Source organism: Dipodomys ordii, unplaced genomic scaffold, assembly GCF_000151885.1.
Source record: "Dipodomys ordii isolate 6190 unplaced genomic scaffold, Dord_2.0 Scaffold95, whole genome shotgun sequence".
In the NCBI taxonomy this organism is placed as follows: Eukaryota; Metazoa; Chordata; class Mammalia; order Rodentia; family Heteromyidae; genus Dipodomys; species Dipodomys ordii.
In genome coordinates, this window is record NW_012267311.1 from 4,503,186 (window position 1) to 4,531,017 (window position 27,832).

The window sequence follows — 27,832 nt, forward strand, 5'->3', positions numbered from 1 at the left end:
TAGGTACTTTTCTGATTTTGCACTGATGATTTCTTTAAAAATGTTGAGTGCTTATCAAATCTTCTAAGTGTATCAGGATTTTTTTTCTGGTTGTTAATGTGTCACTGTTTTTAATTAATAGCATTTGTTTTAGGGTAATAAAATTACAAATGTGACAGCAGAATTACCTATATGTCCCTTATTTATAACCTTTCTCATTTCAGTATCTGACACCAGAATAGTACATTCTTTCTAAATGATAGATTACATTGACACATTATTAAACATAGTTTACATGTGGTTCAATCTTGATACTGTACATTCTGTGGACCTTGTATTAAGAAACTATGTCCCTGAACAGCCTAGACTTGGGCTTACAAAGCTAACCTCAATTCTGCCCTAATAGATAAAACTCCTATGAGTTGCTAAGAACAAGAAAAATGCACTTGAAAAATAATAACATGTTCAGTGTACCAAGAAATGGAAATGGCCAATAAACATAAAATGTTAAGCATCCTATTACTAGGACAATAAAGTGCTGCTTGTGTTAACAATGCATGATAAAAATTGTACATATTGAAAAGTATAACTTTATCCCATTATTGTTTGGCATCAAAAGCAAGGATAATTTTTCTGAATTGTGGAAATATTATAACATTTTAGGGAAAAATGTATCATAATTTCTTATATATATAGGCTGAGATCTGAGGATTGGCAATTCAAAGCCAGTCAGGACAGGAAAGACCTTGTGACTCTTTTTTTGGGGGGTCCGGTCGTGAGGCCTGAACTCTGGGCCTGGGCGCTGTCCCTCAGCTCTTCAGCTCAAGGCTAGCGCTCTACCACTTGAGCCACAGTGCCACTTCCGACTTTTTTCTTTTTGCTTATGTGGTGCTGAGGAATCGAACCCAGGGCCTCGAGCATGCAAGGCAAGCGCTCTACCACTGAGCCACCTTCCCAGCCCAGTCCTTGTGACTCTTATCTTGAATAAATTACCAAAAAGCCAGAATTGCAGCTATGGCTCAAGTAGTAGAACACTTAGCCTTGAGCGAAAATAGCTCAGGGATAGTGGCCAGGCCTTGAGTTCAAGGCCCAGTACTGGCACCACCACCTACAACAACAAAAAGAGCTTTCACTACAGTAGACCCCAAACAAAAACACAGAGCCAAAACTGTGTGATTGCAGTTGTTATCCATAATTCCAAATGCTGTGTTTTTTCTTTAAACCATCCTCATAGTCTTTGAATCAAGAAATTGTTATATATTTGAACTTATTGTTTGAATTTGTTGATAATTTGAATTTATTGTTATAAGAACTTATGGCAATAAAGCATAGATAGATAGATAGAGTCAATCATGGGGCTTGAACTCAGGGCCTGGGCAGTGTCCCTGATCTCTTTGCTCAAGGCCAGTGCCCTACCACTTTGAGCCACAGCTCCACGTCCAGTTTTCTGGTGGTTTATTGAAGAGTCTCCCCGACTTTCCTATCAGGCCGGCTTTGAACCAAGATCCTCAGATCTCTGAGTAGCTAGAATTGCAGGTATGAGTCACCAGTGCCTGGCTAGAGTTTTGTTTTATATAGCAAGAACTTTACATTGACACACATACTCAACCCTAAAAAATAATTTTTTAAAGCTTAACATTAATAGAGAATAAAAACAATTTTACATGAACAAATTTATGTCTTTGTAGGGCTCATTGGAGGCTGGTGGATATTATGAAAGCACTTCTAGTTAAGAGAATCTCAGACTGAACGTCATGTGCTGAGTTTCATAGCATATTGGTGTTAGATTAAGCCTTTCTCCTCTGAGTGCTCACTATAGGAAGCAGTGAGGATGTCAGGTATGCCGATCCAACACATATGAGCATTTTGTTCTCCAAGTTATTCATAATTATTAAATGAATGATATACATGATACACAATTGAAAAACAGTTTTCTGAGTAGTTGCTTCCAAGCAACAGCTTCTAGACAGTGTGATCAAATCTTCAATGGACAATAAATTGACTTTGCACATCTTCCTACTGATTAAAATTTACTCTCAGTTCAATGATATTAGTTTTAGCTGAGGCTCTTATCAAATAATCTCCATAGTTTTGAGAGGAATACATAAGGTCAAAACCAGCAATGGGGCCTGAGGAAGAAGGCAGGACATCTGGTCCTCTGTTGTCATCATGCACTCCTGATGACACCTGCATTGTCATCTGGTATCCAGCTGTACAGGCCATGCACACAATGGCTACAGGCCCCACATTCTGATCTTGAGCCTCTTCAGCATCTCAGCTCCCTTTTCTCTCTTGTGGTACATAGAAAACATTGAGCTACTCTTCTTCTGTGGGAAACATGGACATCATTGAAGCCATTTTTATTTTCTAGCCACATCATGTTGAACAAAGAGGAATTTTGTAAGATTTGTTATTTCTCTGAACTCCACATGGGCAGTAGGACTCAGATCCCCCTTAACTCATTCTCAAGTCTTCCTTAGGGGTTCTGTGTCCCACCCCATTGCATCCTTCACAAGCAATCCCTTCTCCTTTTTTGTTTCCCCCTCTGCATCAGAGTGAGTCATATTGTTTGGAATTAGTGATGGTGGGAGAAAATATACTTGAATGATCACAGTGTGCTTCCGTATCTGTTCTTCATACATATGTTATGTCCTCAGCTTTCTAGGCCTGATTCTGATATTTTAAACATATTTCTCTGGACATTACTGTGCCTAGAATTTCAAACATCTACATTTAGAAAATTTCTCTTTTTATCTACTGCTTAATTCCAAGGATCATCCTGAAGAGATGAACGTCTTGAACCTGTGATCCTCTTACTTCAGCCTTTTGAGTGCTGGAATTATAGATTTGAATCATGACTCCTTCTCCTTCTCAAAAGATGAAATATGAAGGAAGGAAACGGACTACACTGAGGGATGTTAAACTACAATCTTAAGATGGATAATGAAAGAAGGATAATTGAGTTAGGAGCTAAAAAAGAAGAGGGAGAACTTTGCATAGCTTGGAGAAATGGATTTCAGACAGAAGGCACTATAAGTGCAAGGGTTCTTTGCAGGCTCTATGGAGAAATTAAGCAATGACACAGAGCAGGATTGGCTGGAATAGATGAGCAAATAAGAAACAAGGACAATGAGAAACAAGGCAAAAGAAGAAGAAGCAAGAATACAGAACCTCGAGAACCATTGTGATAAATATGACTTTTTCTCTGCATGAGATAGGAAATGTTTGGAGAGTTCTGAAGAGAAAAACAACATAACTAGAAGATCACTACACTTGCTTTATTGCAATAGTTTGTAGAATATAAAAGGGGAAAGAAAGGAGATCAGTCAGGAAGCTATTATAATATTCCAAGAAAGGTATAATGCTGGTTGGGCTAGGATGGTAGCAGTGAGGAAGGCTGACAGGGGCCTTCATTATTTTTAGTGAAATGTTGTTTCTCTTCTTAGTTATGTGTTATACATCACCAATCACTAATCCCTGGCTAATTTCAAGATTTTCTTTCATTTCCAGCAGGTTGGCTATGGTGATGTTAATATTTTTTTAATGAAAGACTATTATACTAGCCTTGCAGAACATAAATATAACAAACATATGTGCAATTCTTAGTTTAAGCTGCATTTAAAAAAAAATGAAAAATGATGGCTACACAGTTGTCAAAGCCTGTAGAAAGTAGGACATGGAAAGTGAATCCTTGTGTAAACTAGGGACTTTGGAGAATGACTGTCAACATGATCAGATGTACCCACTACAGTGAAAGATGCAGGTTAGCAGGGGACTATGTGCACAAAGGCTAAGGGACATATGCCCCCAACTCAGTCTTACTGTGAACCAAAACTGCTCTAAAAAAGAAAAATAAAATCTCATTTTTAAAAAAGTGAAAAGAGGGGCTGGGAAGGTGGCTCAGTGGTATAGTGCCTGCCTTGCATGCATGAGGCCCTGGGTTCTATTCCTCAGCACCACATACGCAGGGAAAAAAGCCGGAAGTGGCACTGTGGCTCAAGTGGTAGAGCACTAGCTTTGAGCTGAAGAGTTGAGGGACAGCGCCCAAGCCCAGAGTTCAGGCCCCCCCCCCCACTTCTCATTTCTTTTCCTTTTCTCCTTCTTGAGGAGTAGGAAGCAGGGAGGGAAATGAGACCAGCCACTCAGTCTCCCAGCCCTGGGGGAGGATCCATCCATCTCTCACTACAGTTTGAAAGTGCTCCCATTATATGCATTGTCAAATATGTCAAATACATTATTTTTTTTGCCAGTTCTGGGGCTTGAACTCAGGGCCTGGGCAGTGTCCCTGAGCTTCTTTTGCTCAAGGCTAGCACTCTACCACTTGAGCCACAGCACCACTTCTGGCTCGTTTTGTTTATGTGGTGCTGAGGAATTGAACCCAGGGCTTCATGCATGCTAAGCAAGCATTCTTCCACTAAGCCATATTCCAAGCTCCCGTTTAGACATCTTAAATATAGTATATTCCTTAATTTTCTCCAAGAGGGCCAAGAATAACTGAGAGTGAAATTAAATGTCTGTGCAGAATCACAGGTCTAGTGGGAGCTAGTGTGCAGCATCAATCCAACGTTAAGCCCTTGCTCTTCTCATGGAGTACTGCACCGCTCCCTTTCCCAAAGGAAAGCGTCAGCTTCTAGTGATCTCCATAGAGGGGAACCTGGAAGTAAACTACCGGCTTCATCATCGAGCATCAAAGTAGCTCCAAAATGGATGGACTATTTGTTCAAGAGGGAGAGCGGAGAGGCACGCGCAAACCGTGAGTCTCTCTGGGCCTGGGCGCTGTCCCTGAGCTCTTTTGCTCAAGGCTACCCACTCTACCACTTTGAGCCACGGCCCCACTTCCGTTTCCTGGGGGGTTAATCGGACCTGAGTCTCTTGAACTTTTCTGCCCGGACTGGCTTTGAACCGCCACCCTCAGATCCCAGCGTCCTGGGTAGGTGGGGTGACAGGCGTGAGCCACCGGCAACCCGGCTAAACTGTCAACCACGCCTGACCTCCTCGGTCTGGCCTTGCAGGCCCTCCAAGCACAGTCACACAGCACCCTCCTCCCCTCAGGGAGGATTAAGAATTAATCACTAGTACCCGAGGCCCGGGGCTCTGACCTGGGTCTGCGCGGGCCACGCGCGAGGCCGGGCGCCACGCCTTCTCTAGCTGGAAGGGTGGAGAGCATCCCCGGGAACCCCGTGCGGAGGCTCCCGGGGCGTCGCCGGGGCTTCGTCCTCGGCCCAAGAGCTTGGAGTACGAGCTTGACAGTTCAGTCCCCATCGGAACCCCAATGAGCCCAAGTGCAAACCCCCGGAGACGGCGGAGGCGTTCCCAGGGCGCCTCAAACCACCCCACCCCGCCTCGGCGAAGCTGAAGCCGACCCACAGCTGGCCCTTAACAAAGAGCTGGGGTCTCGGGCGCGTTGCCGCCCCCAGGAGGTTTTGGAAACTTCTTGCGCCCGGGGGCGGGGCTTAGAGCTCACTGCAGCCAATCACCAAAGGCCCGGGCGGCGGGGGCGGGGCCTGGAGCGAGCGGCTGTGGCGGCCCGGCTGGGTCCGAGCATCCCGCTGCTTCGGACCCGCCCGGCCCGGACATGGCGGCCGCCCGGGCTTCCCTGAACAGCGTGCTGTTGCTTCTGCTGGCCGTGACGGAGGTCGCCGAAGTGGCAGGGGGCCTGGTCCCGGGCAGTGCGGGTGAGTAACCGCTGGAGCAGCGGCTTGGGGCAGTCCGGAGTGGCCGCCTCAGCGCTCCAAGATGGCGCGGGGCAGGGGGCGGCGGGGCGCGCGACCCCAGACCCGACCCGCGTCCGGTGACCTACGGCCCGGAGATCTCGGCAGTCAGAAGTGGGGTGCCGGGGCGCGATGACCGAAGCCTTACGCTCTCCCTCTTCGCCCCGAAGAACTTCTGAACCGCGCGGACAGGGACCCGGGTTCGAGGCCTTGCTCTGTCATCTCCCGGGCAAGAGACCTCTGCTGGTCCCGATCCCCTGGTCTGGCCCTGGTCTCTCTCAGAAAAGCATGGCGTGTCCTCGCTCCTGGGTCGTCGTGAGGCTCGGGTGGGATCAGGACGTGCAGCCGGTTACCTTCGCCCCGGCCGGGTACTGTTACTGGAGCTGAGTTCACTTGGTTCCGAAAGGCCGGCGGTGGTCGGTGCTGGGTGCACTGGCTGTAGTGCTGAGCCACCTCTGGGCTCCGACTTCACTAAAAGCCATTAAGAATCAGTAAACCTGTATGAGTGGGGTTAGGAAAGATGGGGGAGAACTTGGAAAGGGTGACATTGACCAAGATGCGTTGTACTTATGAACTGATTTGTTCGATTGAAACTCGTGTGCACAACTATTATATATATATTTTATATATTATATATATATATATATATATATATATATATATATATATCAGTAAACCTCTTCTGAGGGGCCGACAGGCTTGATTTGTTGTATTCTTGTGCCAAAGGAATTAAAACCAGACATGGATTGGAAACTGTGCTTACTTGTGTCTTAGAGTTGCTGGTCTTTTGGACTAACCCCACCTTCTGCCCTGCAGGAGATCTTAGGATAGGTGATGGGTTAGGATCAGAGTTCCTAGTAGCTGCTACTATAGGTAGATACCTGTGGAGAGGAGATGCTGGGTGAGGCTGCACCCTGGGGGGAGGGAGATGACATCCACTTAGGAGGGGAGGAAAGTTGACAGGTACCTCCTGAGTCTGTTAGCCATTAAAAGATGGCTGGGATTTGTACTCCGGAGGTGGAGGAGGAATGCATTGCTTCCCATGAGAAAAAAGAAGAAGCAAAGTCAATCCAAGATATGTGTGTGTGCGCGCACACACACATGTGTGTGTACACATGTACATGCACATGCCAGTACTGGGACTTGAACCTCAGGATCTTGGTGCCATCCCTGAGCTTTTTTTTCTCAAGGCTAGTGCTCTGCCACTGGAGCCACAATTCCACTTCTGGCTTTTTGGTAGTTAATTAGAGATGAGTCTCATGGACTTTACTGCCTGGGCTGGCTTTGAATGTCAATCTTCAGCTCTCAGCCTCCGGAGTAGTTAGGATTGCAGGTGTGAGTTACTGGCACCCAGCTCCAACATGTTTTTTTGTTTGTTTTGTTTGTTTTTTTGTTTTTGGGTCCGGTCTTGGGGCCTGAACTCTGGGCCTGGGCACTGTCCCTCAGCTCTTCAGCTCAAGGCTAGCGCTCTACCACTTGAGCCACAGTGCCACTTCCGGCTTTTTTCTTTTTGCTTATGTGGTGCTGAGAAATCGAACCCAGGGCCTCATGCGCGCAAGGCAAGCGCTTTACCACTGAGCCACCTTCCCAGCCCGTCCAACATGGTTTTAAGATAACCTACAGTGTTAAAAATAAAGACTTAATAAAAAGGAAGGCATTTAAAGAAGGGAGAGAACTGTATCAGGAACCGGCATTATATAATTGTAATTGGATTCTAAGTTTTGCTATTAGTTCAGAAACCCAAGGAGGGGAAAAATTCAAAGAGAATGCTGCTTTCATGGCTAACTCATTTCAGGGCCCTGTGTTTCTCACAAAATTAAAAGAGACTGAACTAAAGCTCTTACAAAGATATACCCCATAGAAAACTGTTATCATGCTCAGTGTACAAGTATTCTTGTTGTATTCTTGTGCCAAAGGAATTAAAACCAGACATGGATTGGAAACTGTGCTGTGCTTACTTGTGTCTTAGAGCTTGATCATTAAACTCATTGTTTCTCAATGGTTAACACATAAGCACGTTAGTTACTTAATCTTCAATCTTCTCTCTCTCTTCCTCCCTCCCTCTCCCCCTCTCTCTCTCCCTTCCTTCCTTCCTTCCTTCATTCCTAACTTTCTTTCTTTCTTTCTCTTTTTTTTTGCGCCTGTTCTAGGGCTTGAACTTCAGGCCTGGGCACTGTCCTAGAGCTTTTTTAACTCTACCTCTTGAGCCACAGCTCCACTTCCAACTTTTTGTTGGTTAGAGATAAGAATCTCACAGCTCTTTCTGCCCCAGCTGACTCTGAAAGGCAGTCCTCAGATTTCAGCATCCTAAGTAGCTAGGATTACAGGCATGGGCCACCAGCACCTAGCTAGCCTCAATCTTTTATGCTTTAAAATTCACACTTAGTATATTGTATGTCTTAGATTTTATTATGAGAATTGAGATAACACATGTGCAGTATTTAGTATGATACTGCAATGTTAGCTATTAAATATGTTACTACATCTTCAAATTCATAAAACACTTTTTAACACCAAAAGTTCCAAGGGTTTCTGTGACAAGGATGCTTGTTTGCCGAGTGAATGGAGAATGGCTGCTGTGGAGTCATTTGGAGTGGTCTAAAATTAATAAAGGTGATGGTTCACTCTTCCAAGTATACAGAAAACAACTGAACTATACTTTAAAAGGGTGAATTTCATAGTATGTCAATGATAACTCAAAAAATGTTATAGAAAGAGAAAAACATGTTTGATCATCTTTTTACCATAACATCTAAAGTTCACTTTAGAAAATGCTTCACTATACAGACTCATGCCTGTAATCGAAACTACTTAGGAGGCTGAGCTCTGAGGATCACAATTCAAAGCCAGCCCTGGTAGGAAAGTCCATGAAACTCTTATCACCATTAACCACCAAAAAGACAGATGTGAAGCTGTGGCTCAAAGTGGTAGAGTGCTAGCCTTGAGTAAAATTCAAGGCCTGAATTCCAGCCCCAGGACCAGCACAGAAAAAAAAAAAAAGAAAAGAATGAAAGAAAAAAAAAAAGAGAAAATGTTGGACTAGTTAATTTCCAACAGTCCTTCCAGCTCTAAAAAAGTCCATGACCTCATATAGTTATATTGTTTGATTTAACAGAAAACTCCCAATTTGATCTTAAAATGAGTCTTGTTTTCTTGTACTCAGTACTAGCAAGCATATATTGCCTGGTTCCTTACATAAAAGATATTGAGCAATATAATAGACAAAGGCTTCCACTGTGGATTTGTAGAAAGTGTAGAAAACATTCTTCAGTCCTAAACAGAAATTGGGGACACAATTATTAACTTGTATTTTATGAAAGCCTGGCTTTTATTACTGTTCAGTCTTCTTTCTCATCTCATTATCCTCATCCAGGATTGGATACCTCTGTCTTCTCTAGTATACAGCTTTCCAGGTCACAGACTCCCTCTGCCATGGCTGCCCTGCTTATTCATACACTTGGAGATAAGAGAGTGATGTGACTTGCTTAATGATTATTTCTTTGCAGGATGTATTGAGACCATGTGCTGCAGTCTGAGGGTCTCTGTCTCCTGGCACCTAGTATTAGTTCTGTTTCTATTTAAGATGTTTTGTAATAGTACAAAAGAAAGAAGGATGTAACATCAAGGGCCAAGTTTCAACAAGTTGACATTTAAGAAGTTATGTAATAGCCTACGATCCTGAAAAAGAATGTAATGAATTTTAAATTAGAAAAAGAAAGTGCCTATCTAGAGGGAAGTAATAAAAAGCAGATTCTCTTCCCATTGAAGTCTTAGCCCACACTGTAGAAGGAGTGAATACTAGTGATAGACCAGAGATGACAGTCTTTTTTTCCCCTGATATACTGCTAAAAGTTCCTATCTTATGTTCATAGACTTAAGCAATTTTTTGTTCATCAGACTTTACGACTCTTGGAAGAAAGTGAGAAGTCAAAAGTGTGGGTTTTACGTATTACAAATATTGCTTTAAAAGAGCAAAACAGATATTAAAAGGTTTGTTTATTCAAAAAACATTCCTTTATGGCAGATCCTGTTTCCAGTGAGAGCTGCTGCTCTACAGGAGCTTACCTCTAGAGAAGCAGAGATAAATATTAAGTACTGTAGAAAAATAAAATGACTTACTGGTGTGATAAGTATGCTGTGAAGAAACCAAACTAGATAACAGCAGAATTATATGAGTAAGGGCAGGGGAGGAATGTTTGTTATATAGAATTGACAAGAAGGGCCTCTTTGATAAGGTGAAGTTTAGAGTGAAGATCTAAAGTCTGAGAAGATGCTATCCTTAACAAGACGGGGGCAGGGTCAGCAGCAGCATGCAGATCATGTGGGTATGTGGTTGGAACAACCAAGAGAATAAGCTAGGGCTAGAGAATGCTGCACTTTGCAAGAAGCCATAAGAGGATTATGGACTTTATCCTAAGTACAGATAGAAAACAAGAGAGTTTTTAATACGAGATAGACTCGGGAAGTGATGGTTTATGCTTGTAATCCTTGCTACTCAGGATGCTGAGATCTGAGGATCTCAGTTTGAAGCCAGTCCAGACAGGAAAGTCTGTGATTTTTATCTCCAATTAACCACCAAAAAGCTCGAAGTGGAGTTAGGGCTCAAATGGTAGAATTTAAGCCTTGTAAGCCTCACAAAAGTTCAGTGACAGCACCCAGACCTTGAGTTCAAGCCCCAGGACACTCTCTCTCTCTCTCTCTTTCTCTCTCTCTCTCTCACACACACACACACATACACACACACACACACACAATTAGCAGCAAGATTGAACTAAAATAGATACCAAATCATATATCTTATTTATTATTGTTTTAATTTTTTGCCAGTCCTGGGCCTTGAACCACTGGACACTGTCCCTGAGCATTTGTGCTCAAGGCTAGCACTCTTATCACTTGAGCCACAGCTCCACTTCCAGCATTTTGGTGGTTAATTGGAGATGAGACTCTCACAAATTTTCCTGCCTGGGCTGACTTTGAACCATGATCCTCTTCCTAGGATTGCTAGGATTACAAGTAGAAGCCACTAGCACCTGGCTGCTAATTTTTGTTAAAAAAAAATAGCAACAATTGAGATCCTTCTGAAAAAAATATTAAAAGCAAGAAAGGTGTCTGTAATCCTAGCTACATGGGAGGCTGAAAATAGAAGAAGAAGGGGAGGGGAAAAGAGAGGAGAAAGGTATAGAATTTAGATCATCAGGAAGGGAACATCAAACATTTCAGATAGAAAACTGTGTTCCAAGTTCTTCTTAAAAGTGATTGGGGGGGGGCTGGGAAGGTGGCTCAGTGGTAGAGCGCTTGCCTTGCATGCCTGAGGCCCTGGGTTCGATTCCTCAGCACCACATATGCAAAAAGAAAAAAGCCAGAAGTGGGGCTGTGGCTCAAGTGGTAGAGTGCTAGCCTTGAGCTGAAGAGCTGAAGGACAGCACCCAGGCCCAGAGGTCAGGCCCACGACTGGACCCAAAAAAAAAAAAGTGATTGTGGGCTGGGATTTAGTTAGTGGCAAAGTGCTTGCCTAGAAAGTTCAGTATCCTGAGTTTGATCTTCAGTACCAAAAAGGAAAATACAAAAATATATACAGTTTAAGAAGAAAAAAACAATCCAACAAACAAACAAAAAACAAAACCTTAAAAAAAAGGCTGGCTGCTGGTGGCTCATAACTGAGCTACTCAGGAGGCTGAAATTTGAGGATTGCAGTTTGAAGCCAGCTCAGGTAGAATGTTCACTATACTCTTATCTCCAGCTAACCACCAAAAAGCAATGGCTCAAATGGTATAGAGCTCTAGCCTTGTACAAAAAAAGATCAGGAACAACACCCAGGCCCTGAGTTCAAGCCCCAGGACCAGCAGAGAAAAACCAAAAGGAAGAAAAAGTTATTGAGCTGGGCAGTAGTGGCTCATGCCTGTAATCCTTGCTACTCCAGAGGCTGAGATCTGAGGACCATTATTTAAAGCCAGCCAGGGCAGGAAAGCCCCTGAGATCTTTATCTCCAGTTAACCACCAGAGAAACAAAAGTGGCCCTGTGACTCAGTGGTAGACTGCTAGCCTTGAGCAAAAGATCTCAGAAACAGTGCCCAGGCCTTGACTTCAAGCCCCATGACTGACAATAATAATAATAATAGCCAGCACTTGGGAAGCAAATGCAGGAGGATCAAGAATTTGAGGTACCCAGGTGCTGGTGGCTCACACCTGTAATCCTAGCTACTCAGGAGGCTGAGATCTGAGGATCACGGTTTGAAACCAGCCCAGGAAAGTCCCCATAAGACCAATAAACTAATCCAGAAAGCTCGAAGTGGTGCTGTCGCTCAAGTGGTAAAGCACTAGCCTTGAGCACAGAGAGACTTAGGGACAGCACCCAAGCCCTGAGTTCAAACCCCAACACCAGCAAAAAAAAAAAAAAAAGAATTTGAGGCTAGGTTAGAGTGTGATGCATGTGGTAGAGTACTTGTCTAGTAGGAAAAGTACCTTAAGTCCAAACCATAGTACTGCCAAAAACAAAAGAAAAAGGAATTTGAAATGACCCTGGACTATAAGAAAACTGTGTCAATAAACAAACAAATATAATTGAAGTTTAGGGAAGGCTAGAATGCGAGAAAGAGACTTGGAAAATCTGGAGTTGGGCTACCAAGAAGCTATGGTAGGCTCTTGATTGAAAGAGTGGCATTATAAAAGATCTGTTTAAAAAATTAAGTTGGCAGTTGGATTGGTAGTACAACCAATTGGTATTACAACTGTAGCAGTGTAGTATGAGACCAGCAATGAAGGATATCTGTAACTTGGAAATTATTCTGAAAACAATGTGTCTGTTTAAAAGTATATCTAAGGGCCAGGCACCAGTGGCTCATACTTGTAATCATAGTTACTCAGGAGACTGAGATTTGAGGATTGTGGTTTGAAACCAGCCCAGGCAGAAAAGTCCATGGCACTCTTATCTCCAATTAAACACCAAAAAAAAAGCCAGAAGTGGCACAGTGGCTAAGTGGTAGAGCACTAGACCAAGTCTTGAGTTCAAGCTCCAGGATAATCCCTAAAAAAAAAAAGTATACATAAGTCGTCTGAGTGCTTGTGGCTCATCTCTATAATCCTAGCTACTTAGGAGGATGAGACCTGGAGGATTTTTGTTTCAAAGCCAGCTCAAACAGAAAAATTTCCATGTTCAGTTAACCAAAATGCTGGGCAGGAGGCATGGCTCAAGGCTTAAGTGGTAGGACATCAGTGAAATCATAAGGCACTGAGTTCAAGTGCCAATACTGGCACCAAAAAAGAAAGAATATACATAAACAAGTATGCAGACAGATGAATCAAGATGAAAAGATGTTAGCAATTTTTGTGTTTGAGGTAGGGTTTCACTGTTTAACCCAGACTAGTCACTTGTGATCCCCCAAGCCTCTAGCTCCCAAATTGATAATAAAATATTATCAATATTAAATATGTGGTAGGTATAAAGGTAATCATTTTACTGTTTGGCTACTCCTTGGCTAATAATATATTTCATATAAATATATGCACACATATATTTTGTAAGAGACAGGTGTAACAGTTTCATGAATATATATATTAAGTTATAGTTGTCATCTAAACATTTCTTATTTTTAATAAAGTTTTTAAATTTTGTATATACCATTACTGGGACTTGAACTCAGGACCTTTCACTTTCACTTGGCTTTTTTACTCATAGCTGGCACACCACTACTGGAGCCATACCTCTAGTCCAACTTTTTGCTAGTTAATTGGAGATAAAAAGTCTATTGGATTTGTCTGCCCTAACATGGCTTCAAACTGCAGTCCTGAGTTCTCAGCCCCCTAGAATTATAGGCTTGAGCCACTGGTACCTAGCTTAAACATTTTTGGAATGATTGTCATTTTCCAACTTGTATTGAAAATAACAATTTTATCAAAATCATATCTCATATATATAATGAAAATGACTTTTATTTTTTTAATTGAATTTTGTCAAGGTGATGTACAGAGGGGTTACAGTTGCATACATAAGGTAATGAGTACATTTCTTGTATAACATTGTTACCCCCTCCCTTGTTTTTCTCTCTTTCCCTTCACCCTAACTCTCTCCCTCCCCATAGATTTTAGTGTATCATCTTTATTTAGAATGGCCTTCTTCCAGTATCAGCTAATATTTCTCTCAGTGGTGTGAGATGAATATAGATTTGTTTGTTTATACACATTTTCTGTTCTAGTTATTCTTTAAGAAACATTAATTAGAAGGAATCTTCATTTGCTTAAGAGAGGAAAAGAATGGCTTTGTATTAACCAAATTGAATATTGAATATAGCTCTTCAGAGGATTCTCTGGTAAAAACTCTAACTTCAAAAATTTTATAATTGTGTGTGTGTGTACATACCCCAAGGCTTTAACTCAAGGCCTGGGTGCTGTGTGTGTGTGTGTGTGTGTGTGTGTGTGTGTGTGTGTGTGTGTGTGTACATACCCAAGGCTTTAACTCAAGGCCTGGGTGCTGTCCCTGAGCTATTTTTTTTTCTTCAAGGCTAACATTTTACTATTTGAGCCATACCCAAGGCTTTAACTCAAGGCCTGGGTGCTGTCCCTGAGCTATTTTTTTTTCTTCAAGGCTAACATTTTACTATTTGAGCCATAGCTCCACTTCCAGCTTTTTGGTGGTTAATTGGAAATGAGTGGCCTTCCCATGCTGGCTTTCAACTGCAATTTTCAGATCTCAGCCTTCTGAGTAGCAAGGATTACAGGCCTGAGCCACTGGCCATTTGTGGGTATTTCCTATTTTTAAGATAGTGTGTGTATTTTTTTAAATGTAAATTTCTTCATGTGGCTTGAGTATGTGCTTCCTGTATACTTGCCTATGTTTAGTATACACGTGGCCCAAACCTGCTGCCAAACCTTGATGTTTCAAATTATTGGATAATTCTGCTTGCATATTTCTAGACTTTGCCAATTCCTTCTTAAAGCCAACACATGTGTCCTTTAGTTGTCAACTTTTGATATTTATGATTACAGACTCTTGGAATAAGACTTCAAGATATGACATCTCTGTCTTTAATGAGGATAAAACTTGTGCTTTTCATTTTTGTCATGTTACTGTCAAGTTTTGTTTTGAACAATTTTACTTTTATTTAATCTCACTTTATGGGAATGAGCAGAATTTTAATTTTTTTCTTTAAGAACAATTAAAATCAAATTATAAAAACAAAACATTTTTAGCATTCTAGCCTTGTTAAAAACATTAGAGTGTTTTTTTCCTTATGTGATAGTTGAATGACCCAGTTAATCCATTTTAATTGCTCTAAAAAAGATAAAGACCTTTAATTGCATTTGGGTTTCTCCTTCCATCCTTAATGAAGGCACATGAATTGATGTCTATTTGTAGACTTTTGATTCTTCAAAAATAGGCGGTGTTAAATATTGTAATGTTTTTTTTTTAAAAGGCAGAATGTGTACTAATGCAGTAAATGATCAAGTGTGAAGTCTGATCAAATACATTGCATGTATTTATGGACATACCAAAATGTAAACCCCTTGTGCAACTAATTGGTGCTGATTTTAGAAAAAATGTTGGGGGAGGGTAGTGGAAGAATCAATGTAGAAAATGTAATGGAGCAGAGAGGCTTATTTATGGAAGTTGGCAGTCCTCACAAGGGAGGAAGTATACTATTATAGTGGAATACTTTAATGGGGAAAGGACTTATTATCATTTTTCCTTTTTAAAAATCAGAATAATGCTTTTGGAAAGACTAGAAAGAAACACACCAGAAAGTCAACAGATACATACAGATACATATTAAACTTACACAATTTTGAAGAACTTATAAAAATTTCCCCAGGGCTGGGAAGGTGGCTCAGGGGTAGAGCACTTGCTTTGCATGCCTGAGGCCCTGGGTTCGATTCCTCAGCACCACATAAGCAAAAAGAAAAAAGCCGGAAGTGGCGCTGTGACTCAAGTGGTAGAGCACTAGCCTTAAGCTGAAGAGCTGAGGGACAGCGCCCAGGCCCAGAGTTCAGGCCCCACAACCGGACCCAAAAACAAAAACAAAAAAAATTTCCCTACATTAAAAAAAGTACCATATATACATATGTATTATGACAATGAGAGTTAACAGATCAGTTTTCCTTTGCTCTTTATTTTCCAATTTTGTAGTGTTTTTTCTTTTAAACCAAAAAGAGTTATTTTAATTTCTTTTCTTTTTTGCCACTCCTGAGGCTTGAACTCTGAGTCTGGGTTCTGTCCCTGAGCTCCTTTTTTGCTTAAGGCTAGCACTCTACCACTTGAACCACAGCACCACTTTTGGCTTTTTCTGTGATATAATTGGAGATTAGAGTCTCACAGACTTTTCTGCCTGGGTTGGCTTCGAACTGTGATTCTCAGATCTCAGCTTCCTGGGTAGGTAGGATTATAGACATGAGCTATGGTGCCTGGTTTGTTTTAAAATTTTAACTCTAGAAGTCACTTACATGAATTTGGTCTTCATCATTAAATAGGAAAAAGGCCTTTATAATAAAACTGCTGACTGTTATCAGGGTTTTAAGTGTAACACATCATGTGTTTCTGTTTTATATAGACCTTTGCTCCAACAAATTGTTTTTCCAAAGTCCCCAGGCCCAAATCAGACTCCTGTCTGCTTGATTGTTTACTTTTTGCTTAGCCTGTGTTTATTGGGACCATATGTTACTGTGTGTTATCTTTGCTGAAAATCAGCTGGATTTTTTGCTCTGATATGACCTCTGTGTGAGGGGATAGTAGAAAGTGCCAACCTTCAGAGCACTTCAAAAGAGCACATCAATGTCACATGAGGGAGCCTTTTTTTTCTTCTCTGTGGTTCTCATGAGACTGGGGACATGACAGTCTTAGGGAGATGTTAGGTTGGTATGGCTTTGCAGAGAATGCAGGGTTGCTGAGAGAAAGTCCCATGAGTGCTTAGGCCCTCCCTCAAATTAGAGCTTCTTAAGATTAATGCAAGGATAGCCGGGCGCTGGTGGCTCACGCCTGGAATCCTAGCTACTCAGGAGGCTGAGATCTGAGGATCTCGGTTCAAAGCCAGCCCAGGCAGGAGAGGCCGTGAGACTCCTATCTCCAATAAACCACCAGAAAACCGGAAGTGGTGCTGTAGCTCAAGTGGTAGAGCGCTCGCCTTGAGCTGAAGAGCTGAAGGACAGCTCCCAGGCCCAGAGTTCAAGCCCCATGGCCAACCAAAAAAAAAAAAAAAAGATTAATGCAAGGATGTGTGTGTGTACATACACAATATGTATGCCATATATAATATATATAGATATATATTTAAGATACTTTTTATACTTCCCCCACTCCCATGCCAGAGTTCATTGAGCTCTGGCATGAAGCATGCTCAGCTTGCTTGTTCCCCTAGATCTCTACCACTTGAGCCATATATTCAGCACAAGGCACTTTTTTTTTTTAATGTAGGGAGATTTTTATATGTTCTTCAAAATTTTGCAAGTTTAATATGTAGACCTTAAGAAAACCTTTCCCCATAAAATGAGTACTAAAAGTAGCCCTTACAAGTCTTTTTTTTTTTTTTTTGGGTCCATTCATGGGGCCTGAACTCTGGGCCTGGGCGCTGTCCCTCAGCTCTTCAGCTCAAGGCTAGCACTCTACCACTTGAGCCACAGCGCCACTTCCGGCTTTTTTCTTTTTGCTTATGTGGTGCTGAGGAATCGAATCCAGGGCCTCAGGCATGCAAGGTAAGCGCTCTACCACTGAGCCACCTTCCCAGCCCCCCCTTACAAGTCTTTTATGAGACCAAACTATAATATGTCAGTAATACATAGACCTTGAAATTGTTTTATAAAGAGCCAATTGACAGTTTCAAACTCAAAGCCTTATTTGTAAGATCTAAAGAGTATTTCTTTTATTCATTTGTTATTTCTTCCCAATATCAATTGGACTATCAACCAAAAATCTCTGCTTTTTCTCAAATTGTTTAGATTTTACTTGGATGGAGGACTATGTCACATATATTGGTATATGCACATAAATATGTTTATAATATAATGTAACATACATATACGTATTTTATCACTGTTAATTTTATATTTTATTACTGTATATTATTGGACAAGAGGCTTTCAATGTACTATTTCGTGTATGTATAATTGGTCCTTTATTGCTTTGCCTTTTCCCCATCCCTTTTCCCCTTTATTTTCATCTTGTACATGCTGGTTTTAGACCTTGAACTTAGGACCTGCATTCTTACTTGGATTTTTCACTAAAGGCTGACATTCTACCACTTTGGCCGTATTTCTGGCTTTTTGCTACTTAATTGGAGATAAAGAATCTCACAAATTTGTCTGCCAAGGCTGGTTTTGAACCACAATTCTCAGATATCAGCTTCCTGAGTAGCTAGGATTACAAGCAGGAGCCACTGTTGCCTGGGTTTAATTTGGATCTTCAGACTTTTATTTTCTCTGTAATGTTTCCTAAACAAAATTCAATATTTTTTCGTCATGTGACTGTTATTGTAGGTATGACAAGAGAATGTAGTTTATAAGGCAGCTGTAAGGATTGAATAAGATAGTACAAAAAACAAGTTTAGTGTAAAATTCTGGCACATTGAAAGCACATAGTAACTAATGTTATTACATTACAGTTTCCCCTATTAGACTAGGAGCTTCACTGGGCAAAGACTATATCCCCAAATGTAACATTAAGTGTAGGGAAGCCAGGCCCTGGTGGCTCACGCCTGTAATCCTAGCTACTAAGGAGGCTGAGATCTGAGGATCATCAAAGCCAGCTTGGGCAGGAAAGTCCGTGAGACTCTTATCTCCAATAAAGAGCCAGAAAACTGGAAGTGGTGCTGTGACTCAAGTGCCACAAGAGCACTTGCCTTGAGTTGAAGAGCTGAGGGACAGCACCCAGACCCAGAGTTCACCCGTGACCGACCAAAAAAAAAAAGGTGTAGGGAAGCCTTTGAGTGTAATAGATACTCATTGAAGGTTAAGTTACAATGAATAATAGAGTAGCTGGGTGTGGTGATTCATGTCTGTAATCTCAGCTCTCAGGAGGTGGAGACAGGCTTTGAGGATCATGAGTTCAAGACTTGCCTGGGCTACATAGCAAGACCCTGTCACCAAAAAAGAAACTATTGAATAATCCACTGATAGTTAATCATGGAATAACATGTTTATTTTTTCTCCTTAGGTGCATTATGTTGTAGTCATTCAAAGGATAACCAAATGTGCCGTGATGTATGTGAACAGGTGAGTTTGACAATAATTGTAGGAGCTATCAGTTATGTAACTATTTATCAGGTTTGATTGTTGCGGAAAAATCTGTTGGGAAGCATCTTTACCATAGGACCACAGTTCCTATCAGCAGTGATAGGACAAACTGACATGTGTCTGCTGACGGGAAGCATTGAGGAGGAACACAGTAATTTATAAAGGTCACACAAAAATGTGTGACCTGAATCATGAGGAAACAATCAGGCAACCCAGCCTGAGGGATATTCCTCAAAACAACAGCCTGTACTCTTCAAAAATATCCATTACTTATAAAAACAAAGAAAGACTAAGATTCTAAAAAATAGATACATGACAGCTAAGTGCAATGCATGATTCTGGATTGGATCCTGGAATGAAAAATAAAATTGCCCTAAAGGGCATTATTGTAATTAATTGGTGGAATATGAGTATAGAGTAGATATTAATAGAAAATATTTTGCCAATCCATATTTTGGTCCTGAATTTGGTCATTGTATTGAGGTTAGATATGACTGTCATTTTGCTAAAAAAAAAATACATACTAGGATTTGAGAAAAAATGATCATAATGTCTATAATGAGTTATAAAATAATTGATCCAAGTGGTAATAATAATTTATGTATTATAAAGAGAGTTAAAAGCAATTTTGAAATGTTAATTACATGTGAATTGTGTTAAGTGAATACTGTATGGATAGTCATTGTGCTACTGTTATGACTTTTTTAGAGGTTTGAATTTTCCTGGCTGAGCTTTTGTAAAGCGACTCTAGTGCAGTAATACCCAGTCATAACGCTTTCCTTTCCTCTCATCATCCTATGTTATCTAGTCTTAGCAGATAAATAATGATCATAGTTACCTTTCTTTCAAGTGTTCTAGTTGTAAACTGTGCATTTGTCCCTTTCTTACACCAAACTCTTTAGGGAGGTAATATCATAAATAAGGAGATATAGAAAAGTTAAATAACTTACCAAGTCCCCAAGCTAGTGATTTTAAGAATGGGAACTCAAATCTGCATGTGTCTGATTGCACAGTGCATACTATTAGCCGCTGGGATACAACTGCCTCATTTAGACCCAAATATTTGTTCATTTACTCAAAGTATATAATTTATTATCTCAGTTCCTTGTCTTTTCCATTGTTTTTACCTCTTTCAGGTGTTTTGAAGTTTTTGCTTTTTTTGTTTGTCTTTGGTTTTATTGGTTTTGAGAAGAGATAGAGTTGAAGAATGAGGGCATGAGCTTAGAAGCATGCTTCTTCCTATCCCACCCCCAGAGACACATGTTTCTTTTTCTCTTTTTCATTCCTTTTTTTGGTCTTGGATTGTTGCCTTTCTTTTACTCATTTCTAGTTTTTTCATTTTTCCTTTTATAAAGATATTACCACTATATTCAAGGATAAAAAAATAGAATCTTCATACTCAGATTTAACATTAGCATGGCTATTTTGTTTCATTTATAACTCCTGTACTCTTTCCATATCCCCCTTTTGTTTGTTTGTTTTGAAAAGTCTTCCCCATACAGGGTATTGTGTCTAGTTGTCTGTTTTTGTGGTGTTATGTTAACCATGATTGTTGATAATTATTTAAATGTACTAATTCACTAGCAAGTTATAGAAAGTAATATTCTAGCTCATTTTGCTTCTTAATTATAGTTAGTAGTTTTGGAGGGAAAATGGCTACTAAATAAACTAACTGGAGTTAAATCCTTTCTCATTATCCTTAGCATTCATGGATTTTACAGTCTCAACTGTCTTCAGGTAACCATGAAGATCTGTCTGATATATGCTATGATTTATAATTTGCTGGTATACCAGATTGTAATAGCATTAATTAAATTCTGGCATGACAGTGAGCTAGTTAGTGAACCTTGTCAGTGCCTAGCTTCTGTATTAAAAGGTGTCTTTGAAGCCAGGCACCATTGCCTGTAATCCTACCTATATAGGACTGAGATCTGAGGATTGAAGTTCAAAGCCAGACTGGGCAGACAAATGCTAGAGACTCTTGTCTACAATTACCCAGCAAATAGCAGAAAGTAGAGGTGTGGCTCAAGTGGATAGAATGGCAGCCTTGAATGAAAAAGAACAAAAGGCCCTGAGTTCAAACTTTTAATACTGGGTCCATATGTGTACACATGCACACACGTGCGTGTGCACACTCACACAACAAACATAGATATGCATGCATCAAAACACTGCCTTAAGATGGTAGGGGAAAAATAAAGGAGGAGGTAACAATGCTCAATAGGAAATGTATTCATTACCTTACTCATGTAACTATAACCCTTCTGAACAGTATTTTTACAATAAAAAATGTAATAAAAAGACTGTCTTAGTTCCTGTTTCACAACATTTTATGGTAAACGTGTGCCATAAAGCTATTCACAAATTTCATTTTCACTATTATTACTGGTATGACATTGTTTATTTTTAAATTGTCATTATTCAAATAAAAACAATTTATAGAAAATTTTAGAATAAATTTACCTTTTTTCCTTCGTTTTCTGATACCTTCCTTTTCAATCTCTCTCTAGCCCCATTCTCAACAAGTTAGTAATCTAGTTTTCTCTACCTTCAGTTGATAGAAAAGGGTCTAGGCTTTCTGATTTTAGACTTTCTTATTTCCCATACTTAAAAACCTTTTAAGTTATGTTACTTCAGCTTAATTTTGATCATTGTGGAAATCTTCTACTTAAAAAATAATTTCAGAGAACTAATACATCTAGAAAATGATACATTTTATACTTTCTTTCTCGTATAGAAAAAAATGCCACAAAACTTTGTTTTTCTCAAATAGATTTTTTCCTCAAAAAGTGAATCCCGACTAAAACATCTGCTACAGCGAGCCCCAGATTATTGTCCAGAAACAATGGTGAGTCTTAGTAACTACAGAAGATTTTATCGAAATGAAACCAGCTAATGAATTATTTGGGGATCTAGCAAAACTTCAAATAGTATTGAAATTTGTGGGTAGAGTATAAGGTTAGGTTACAAGTAGATCTTTTTAATCTTCATATACATTACAGGGTAGAATATTATCTATCATCTTTTATTATCCTATTTTAGTATGTGAAAAAAATCGCAAATATGAATTTATTCCAGTCTTTCAATTTCACTATAGTATTTTATCTATAATTTAGAATTTTATTTATTATTTATATTTTTACTAATTTTATGAAAACTGTAATAACTAGATCTTATACTTTTTTAGATTTTGAATAACTGGATTTGGGATAAGGGAAAATATATGACATATTACTCCTATTTTTCTATTTTCTGACATATTCTCTATATATATAGTATATTGCTTATGTCTCTGAATCAGGTAACTGACCATTATCTCCAATGTTTGAGTTGTCTTCAGTGTTTGGAATGCTCCAAAGTCAGGCCAAGAAAGCCGGAGCTTGCATGAAAGAACCTTTAAGATATGGTAGCATCTGGATGTGGAAGGGGGAAAAAAATCAATAGTCAGACTGACATATTTTCCTTAGATCACTCAACAGACACTTTTGTCTCTGTGTTTGGAAACATGATTTGTATGCTTATGACTAATGCATAATTAGTCATTTTGTATCTCAGGTTTCTTTCTTTTCTGAATGAGAACTTAGCCCTAGAACATTGATTATATGGAATCAGCCATGGTCAAATTAACGGTACATACTTTCTGTAGATATTGCTATGTATAGGAACTAGTTATGTGCATAAAAGCTTTTTGGTGATTCCAATTTCAGGTTGAAATTTGGAGTTGTATGAATTCATCTTTGCCAGGTAAGCAATAGAAATGTAACATTTGACATTTTAAGTTAAGAAATTTTGATGAATGTAAAAATCTTTGTCTCATAATCTAATGTTTTCTGGAGTTTTTATCTTCTTCCTTTTAGCACCTAAATTTTCAAATGTCTAATTTATTCTTGTCTATTCAGTCCTCAACAGTGTACTCTTATCTTTTATGATTCTAAACCCAGTCTTTGACATATACTAAAATGTCTTGATTCCTAGATCTTATGTCTTTTTCTCAGTATTTATCTCTGATTTCTCTCTAACATTTGATTGGGGGGGGGTTGTCTGGGGGTTAGCACTGGGGTTTTGAACTCAGGGACTCATGCTCTCCCAGGTTGCTTGCCCAGCTGATGTTCTACCACTTGAACCGTACCTCTAGCCCTGCTGTTCTGCTGGTTATGGAGATGGAATCTTTTGGACTTTTCTGCTCAAGGTGGCTTTAAACCATAATCCTGGACTTTAGCCTCCTGAGCACCTGGGATTATAGATGTGAGTGACTGGAGCCTTTTGCAACACTTGATCTTGTTGATCATTTTAGGATTTCATCTTGGTCTTAGAACCTTGTTCTCTCTTACCTTTCTCCTCCTGTCATAAGAACTGCATCCTGTGTACAGAACTCTTCCCTTCTCTCTCCACACTCACTCTGGTAACAGTCTTTGCCAGAACTGTTAACTAATCAGCTCCAGGTTGGAAGGGAACTCTCAAATCTAGTTGTTGTTGTTTTTTTAATGACTAATAGACACCTATATCTGAATTTTTACATCCCAGTGGCACTGAAGTGCAAAACCAAAATTAAATTCATAATTGCTCCTTTTGTAAAGACACTATACTAAAAAATCTGCATATTATCTTCAGTTTCTTTCCTTTCTAGTTCCATTGACTGTCCTGTTGGAAAATATTGGATCTGCTTTTTTCCCCAAAAAAATATGCTAATAGGCTAGATCAGTCTATTGCCCTTTGAACTCCTAAAACACAAATAAAAAAGATTTTAACAAACTTTGAGAATAATTTATATTTTGAAAATTTTGTTTATGGGTAAACTGTTTATTTGCTTTTGCTCATTTTGCTTTGTTTTTTAATGGAATACTTCCATTTGTTGTCTTACTACTAATTTCTTTCTTTTTTTTTTCTTTTTCTTTTTTTGTCCGTCATGGGGCTTGAACCCTGGGCTTGGATGCTGTCCCTCAGCTGTTCAGCTCAAGGCTAGAACTCTACCACTTAAGCCACAGCACCACTTCTGGTTTTCTAGCTGTTTAGTGGAGATAAGAGTCTCACAGACTTTCCTGCCTGAGCTGGCTTTGAACCATGATCCTCAAATCTCAGCTTCCTGAGTAGCTAGGATTACAGGCATGAGCCACCAGCACACAGCTTACTGCTAGTTTCTTTTGGAGAACTATTTTACTTTTTGCCTTGAGTCTGATATTCTTTAATATAAATAATAATATGACAATGTGGATTTGCAGATCTGTATTATTACAAGGAAGTAGCATACTTTTTTTTAAAAAAAGAGGATTTAGAATGTTCTACATGCATGTTTTTTCTCTTTTCATAATTATCTCTTTTTTTAATTAATTAATTTTTTATTGTGAAAATACCGTACAGAGGGGTTACAAGATAATGAGGGCAAGATATTGAGTACATTTCTTATCATGCATTGTTGCCTCCTCCTTTGTTTTCCTTCCCATCCCTTCCCATCTCGCACCTCCCCCCATAATTATCTCTTGTATCTCATAATTTAGCAGTCACTCGTTGGGATTTATAATTTCAAAGGGCTCTAAAACAAATTAAAAGTCTTAATAATTTTCTTATCTCTTGATTTCATGATAATTTGGTTGGGTTGGTTGCATCAATTATCCCAAATGGTATTATCATTTTGCCCCCTGATTAAATGTGCCCATTAAAAGCAAAGCTTGGCTTACACAGATAATTTGTACATGTTTTCTAAGTATCAGTTTCAAGCAGAATCATGAGGGTTTTTTTTTTTTGTTTTTTGTTTTTTTGGGTCTGGTCATGGGGCCTGAACTCTGGGCCTGGGTGCTGTCCCTCAGCTCTTCAGCTCAAGGCTAGCGCTCTACCACTTGAGCCACAGCGCCACTTCCGGCTTTTTTCTTTTTGCTTATGTGGTGCTGAGGAATCGAACCCAGGGCCTCATGCATGCAAGGCAAGTGCTCTAGCACTGAGCACCTTCCCAGCCCCCAGTTTTATGTTCTTCTATGTATTTATTATGTTGGACATAAAAGACATCTCTTTTGTTTGCTTATTAAATTAAAATAGAACCTTGGTGTCTGATTAAATTGAAAAATTAAGAAGAGTCTTCTCCTTTGCTTTCCTTGAACTATATATGTCCTCTGATAGAGATGCTATACAAAGTAAAAATAACTTAAAGAGAATTTAGATTAAGTAGGAAAAAGAAAAAAAATAAAGACCTGATAAATTATGTTGTGTGTGAGAGAAGAGACTAATAGCGTTGGGAATAAGAGTGAAGGACAGTACTTAATTTTGAGACCCTGCTGTTGGAGCTAGTTTCCTATGAACATCTGCTTTGACTTTCAGTGGCATCCATTGAAACAGTTTGGTATACTATTTGTCTTTGTCACTACTTATGACCATTGTGAACATTTTGTTTTTAAGGTGTGTTTAAGAAGTCTGATGGCTGGGTTGGCTTAGGCTGCTGTGAACTGGCTATTGCTTTGGAGTGTCGACAGGCATGCAAGCAGGTAACACCTAGCAATCAGACTTTTAAACATCATGGAATGCATTTTGGACTTAACTGTGCATATGTTTTGGACCTTAGCTCCTTAGCTTAAGAGAGATAACACTTAGCTCCTTAGCTTAAGAGAGATAACACACAAAAAGTGCTCCTTTTCTACTTAATGCTTTTTCAGTTTTGGCAGCTTCATGTAAGACCCTAAACTTTGTCTTATTCTTTCTTACTTCTCCTCTCTGCCACACAAAGAAAGGACTTATTTTAGAATCAGGGGTTTAATACTTTGTCTAGGTCATCCTGATGATGCTGGGTGACTCCAAAGGGCCATATAAATTTAAGGTAGGGGGATGACCACAGTTTCACCAGATGACTATTTTGTTTTTATCTTTCTTCCCCCTGCATCTTGGCTTTAACCCTAAGCCTGTCTCTTCTACCATCCCTTCTCTACTTCTTAAGAAGAGTATGATTTCTACAGTAATTAATACAATCTGTCTTCATGTTAGGACCCAGAGTTCTCTACTGCTTATTTCCATAGTGGCTCTTCAGAATAGGAAAACTGGATTCCTGGCTTCTCTACTCCATGTAGTAGGTGTAGACTTAATTGAAAAACTAGGTGTTTAAATGGATCAGAAGCTTCAGCTGGGGAGCCTTCTCTTATCTTCTAAGGATTGGTCTCTGGAGTTATGAGATAGAGTATTACCTTCACTTTTCCACACAATACTGTACTGATAGCCTGGGCAATACTCTTTGGGCAGCATATGGCCTAGACATGTGCTGTTCTCTTCCAGACATCGAAGTAAAACTCAGTTGTACGGTATTTGAACTATAGTGGATCTGATGGGACATAAAACAGTTATTCATACATTCTGCTTCTTGCCCTCCCTGTCTTCATCAGCTATCTTGTTCAAGTTGCTTGACTCTAGGTGACAGAATAGGAGGAAATAAACATGGGACCAGAGTCCATGGTTCTGGAACTATGTGTCTCAAATGGAGACTGATGTCATGTCATAAATAACCATCTCTCAGCAGATTTATTTTGGCTTGTTTGAACTATGTACTTAACTGTGATAACTAACTTGCTATTTCTTTGAGTCCCAGTCACTGTCTTTAGAGGGAATAATATCTTCATCATAAACTTGAGAGAATTAAATAAAAGTAACTTTTGTAATTGCCTGCCATGATACCCTTTCCTTCTTTAGTTGCCCTCTCTGGGAAATTGGCTGGATAGGTTCAGTATAAATCTTCAAATATGAAGCGTTTAAAAAAAAGCAAAATATGAGTGCCCCTGGCAGAGCTTCACAAGAAAATTTGCTATGGCAGAGCTTCACAAGAAAATTCACCAGAGTGGAATTCAGTCTAAAAAAAATCTTCTGATTTACATTTCCTTCAAAGTCATCTAGTTTCCAAAATAACAAAAGAACCATGTTATTATGTGAGATTAAAACCATAAAAGTTAGAATGAAGCTCTAGCATATTGGATAGGTCCTAGGATGATGTTTGTTTTAAAGACATTGCATGAAATTTGTTTTAGGAACTTTTAAATATTTGAGTATAAGGTTTTCTTTGATGAAATAAAGAATATTACACCAGCAATTAACATATACTGATTTGTGTCCTCTTTTTGTCCTATGTGTAACAAATTAATAAAGATTTTGTTGGCTTTTAGGCATCTTCAAAGAATGATATTTCTAAAATTTGCAGAAAAGAATATGAGGTAAGCATTTTATGTAGCAAATTTGGATGTACTATTTAGATGTTATCAGAATTAAAATCACTTAAATGTGTGTGGTGTGTGTGTGTGTGTGTGTGTGTGTGTGTGTGTGTGTACATACAAGTACTGGGACTTAAATTGAGGGCTTAGTCACTGTCGCTTAGGTTTTTTGCAGAAGGCTAGTGCTCTACCACTTGAACCACAGTTCTGTGTTTAGCTTTTTGGTGGCTAATTGGAGATAAAGAGTCACACAGATTTTCCTACCCAGGCTGACTTTGAGCCATGAACCTCAGATCTCAGTCTCCTGAGTAGTAGGTATGGAGCCACCAGCACCTAGCTAAAATCACTTCAATATTAAATGAATTTTTATATAAATTGCCTTTTAACCTTGCAGAAAATTTAGCTTTAACAAAAAATGTCATTTATTTTGTTTGGAAATGTTTTGGCTTTAATTAACTTTAGTTGAAATGAATTGTTAATTTTAAAGAAATTTTACATACAAAAGGTTTGTGATGTTTTTGTAACAAAGCAACAGTACTAAAGAGGTGAAATAAGTTTTTTGTTGTTGTTGTTGTTGTCTTTAATAGAGTCTCATATCCTTTTTTGTCCCTGTTTCTGTCTCAGGACCAATTTAGGCATCTATTTTTATAAACTAGTTCTAACATAAAGAAATGTGTAGGGCTGGGAAGGTGGATCAGTGGTAGAGTGCTTGCCTTGCATGCATGAGGCCCTGGGTTCGATTCCTCAGCACTA

General features: G+C 39.5%; 1 protein-coding gene across 1 annotated transcript in view; it reads left to right on the forward strand.

The window, feature by feature from the left end:
* Nucleotides 1–5,457: 5,457 nt before the first annotated feature.
* Nucleotides 5,458–27,832, forward strand: part of Reck (reversion-inducing-cysteine-rich protein with kazal motifs) — a 57,640-nt gene continuing 35,265 nt past the window's right edge. Inside the window, exons 1-6 of the mRNA XM_013026596.1 lie at nucleotides 5,458–5,654; nucleotides 18,826–18,884; nucleotides 21,679–21,753; nucleotides 22,613–22,649; nucleotides 25,293–25,378; nucleotides 27,035–27,082. Coding sequence (XP_012882050.1) covers nucleotides 5,555–5,654; nucleotides 18,826–18,884; nucleotides 21,679–21,753; nucleotides 22,613–22,649; nucleotides 25,293–25,378; nucleotides 27,035–27,082 — 405 coding nt within the window. The 5' untranslated portion in view covers nucleotides 5,458–5,554. The remainder of the gene's footprint in view (nucleotides 5,655–18,825; nucleotides 18,885–21,678; nucleotides 21,754–22,612; nucleotides 22,650–25,292; nucleotides 25,379–27,034; nucleotides 27,083–27,832) is intronic.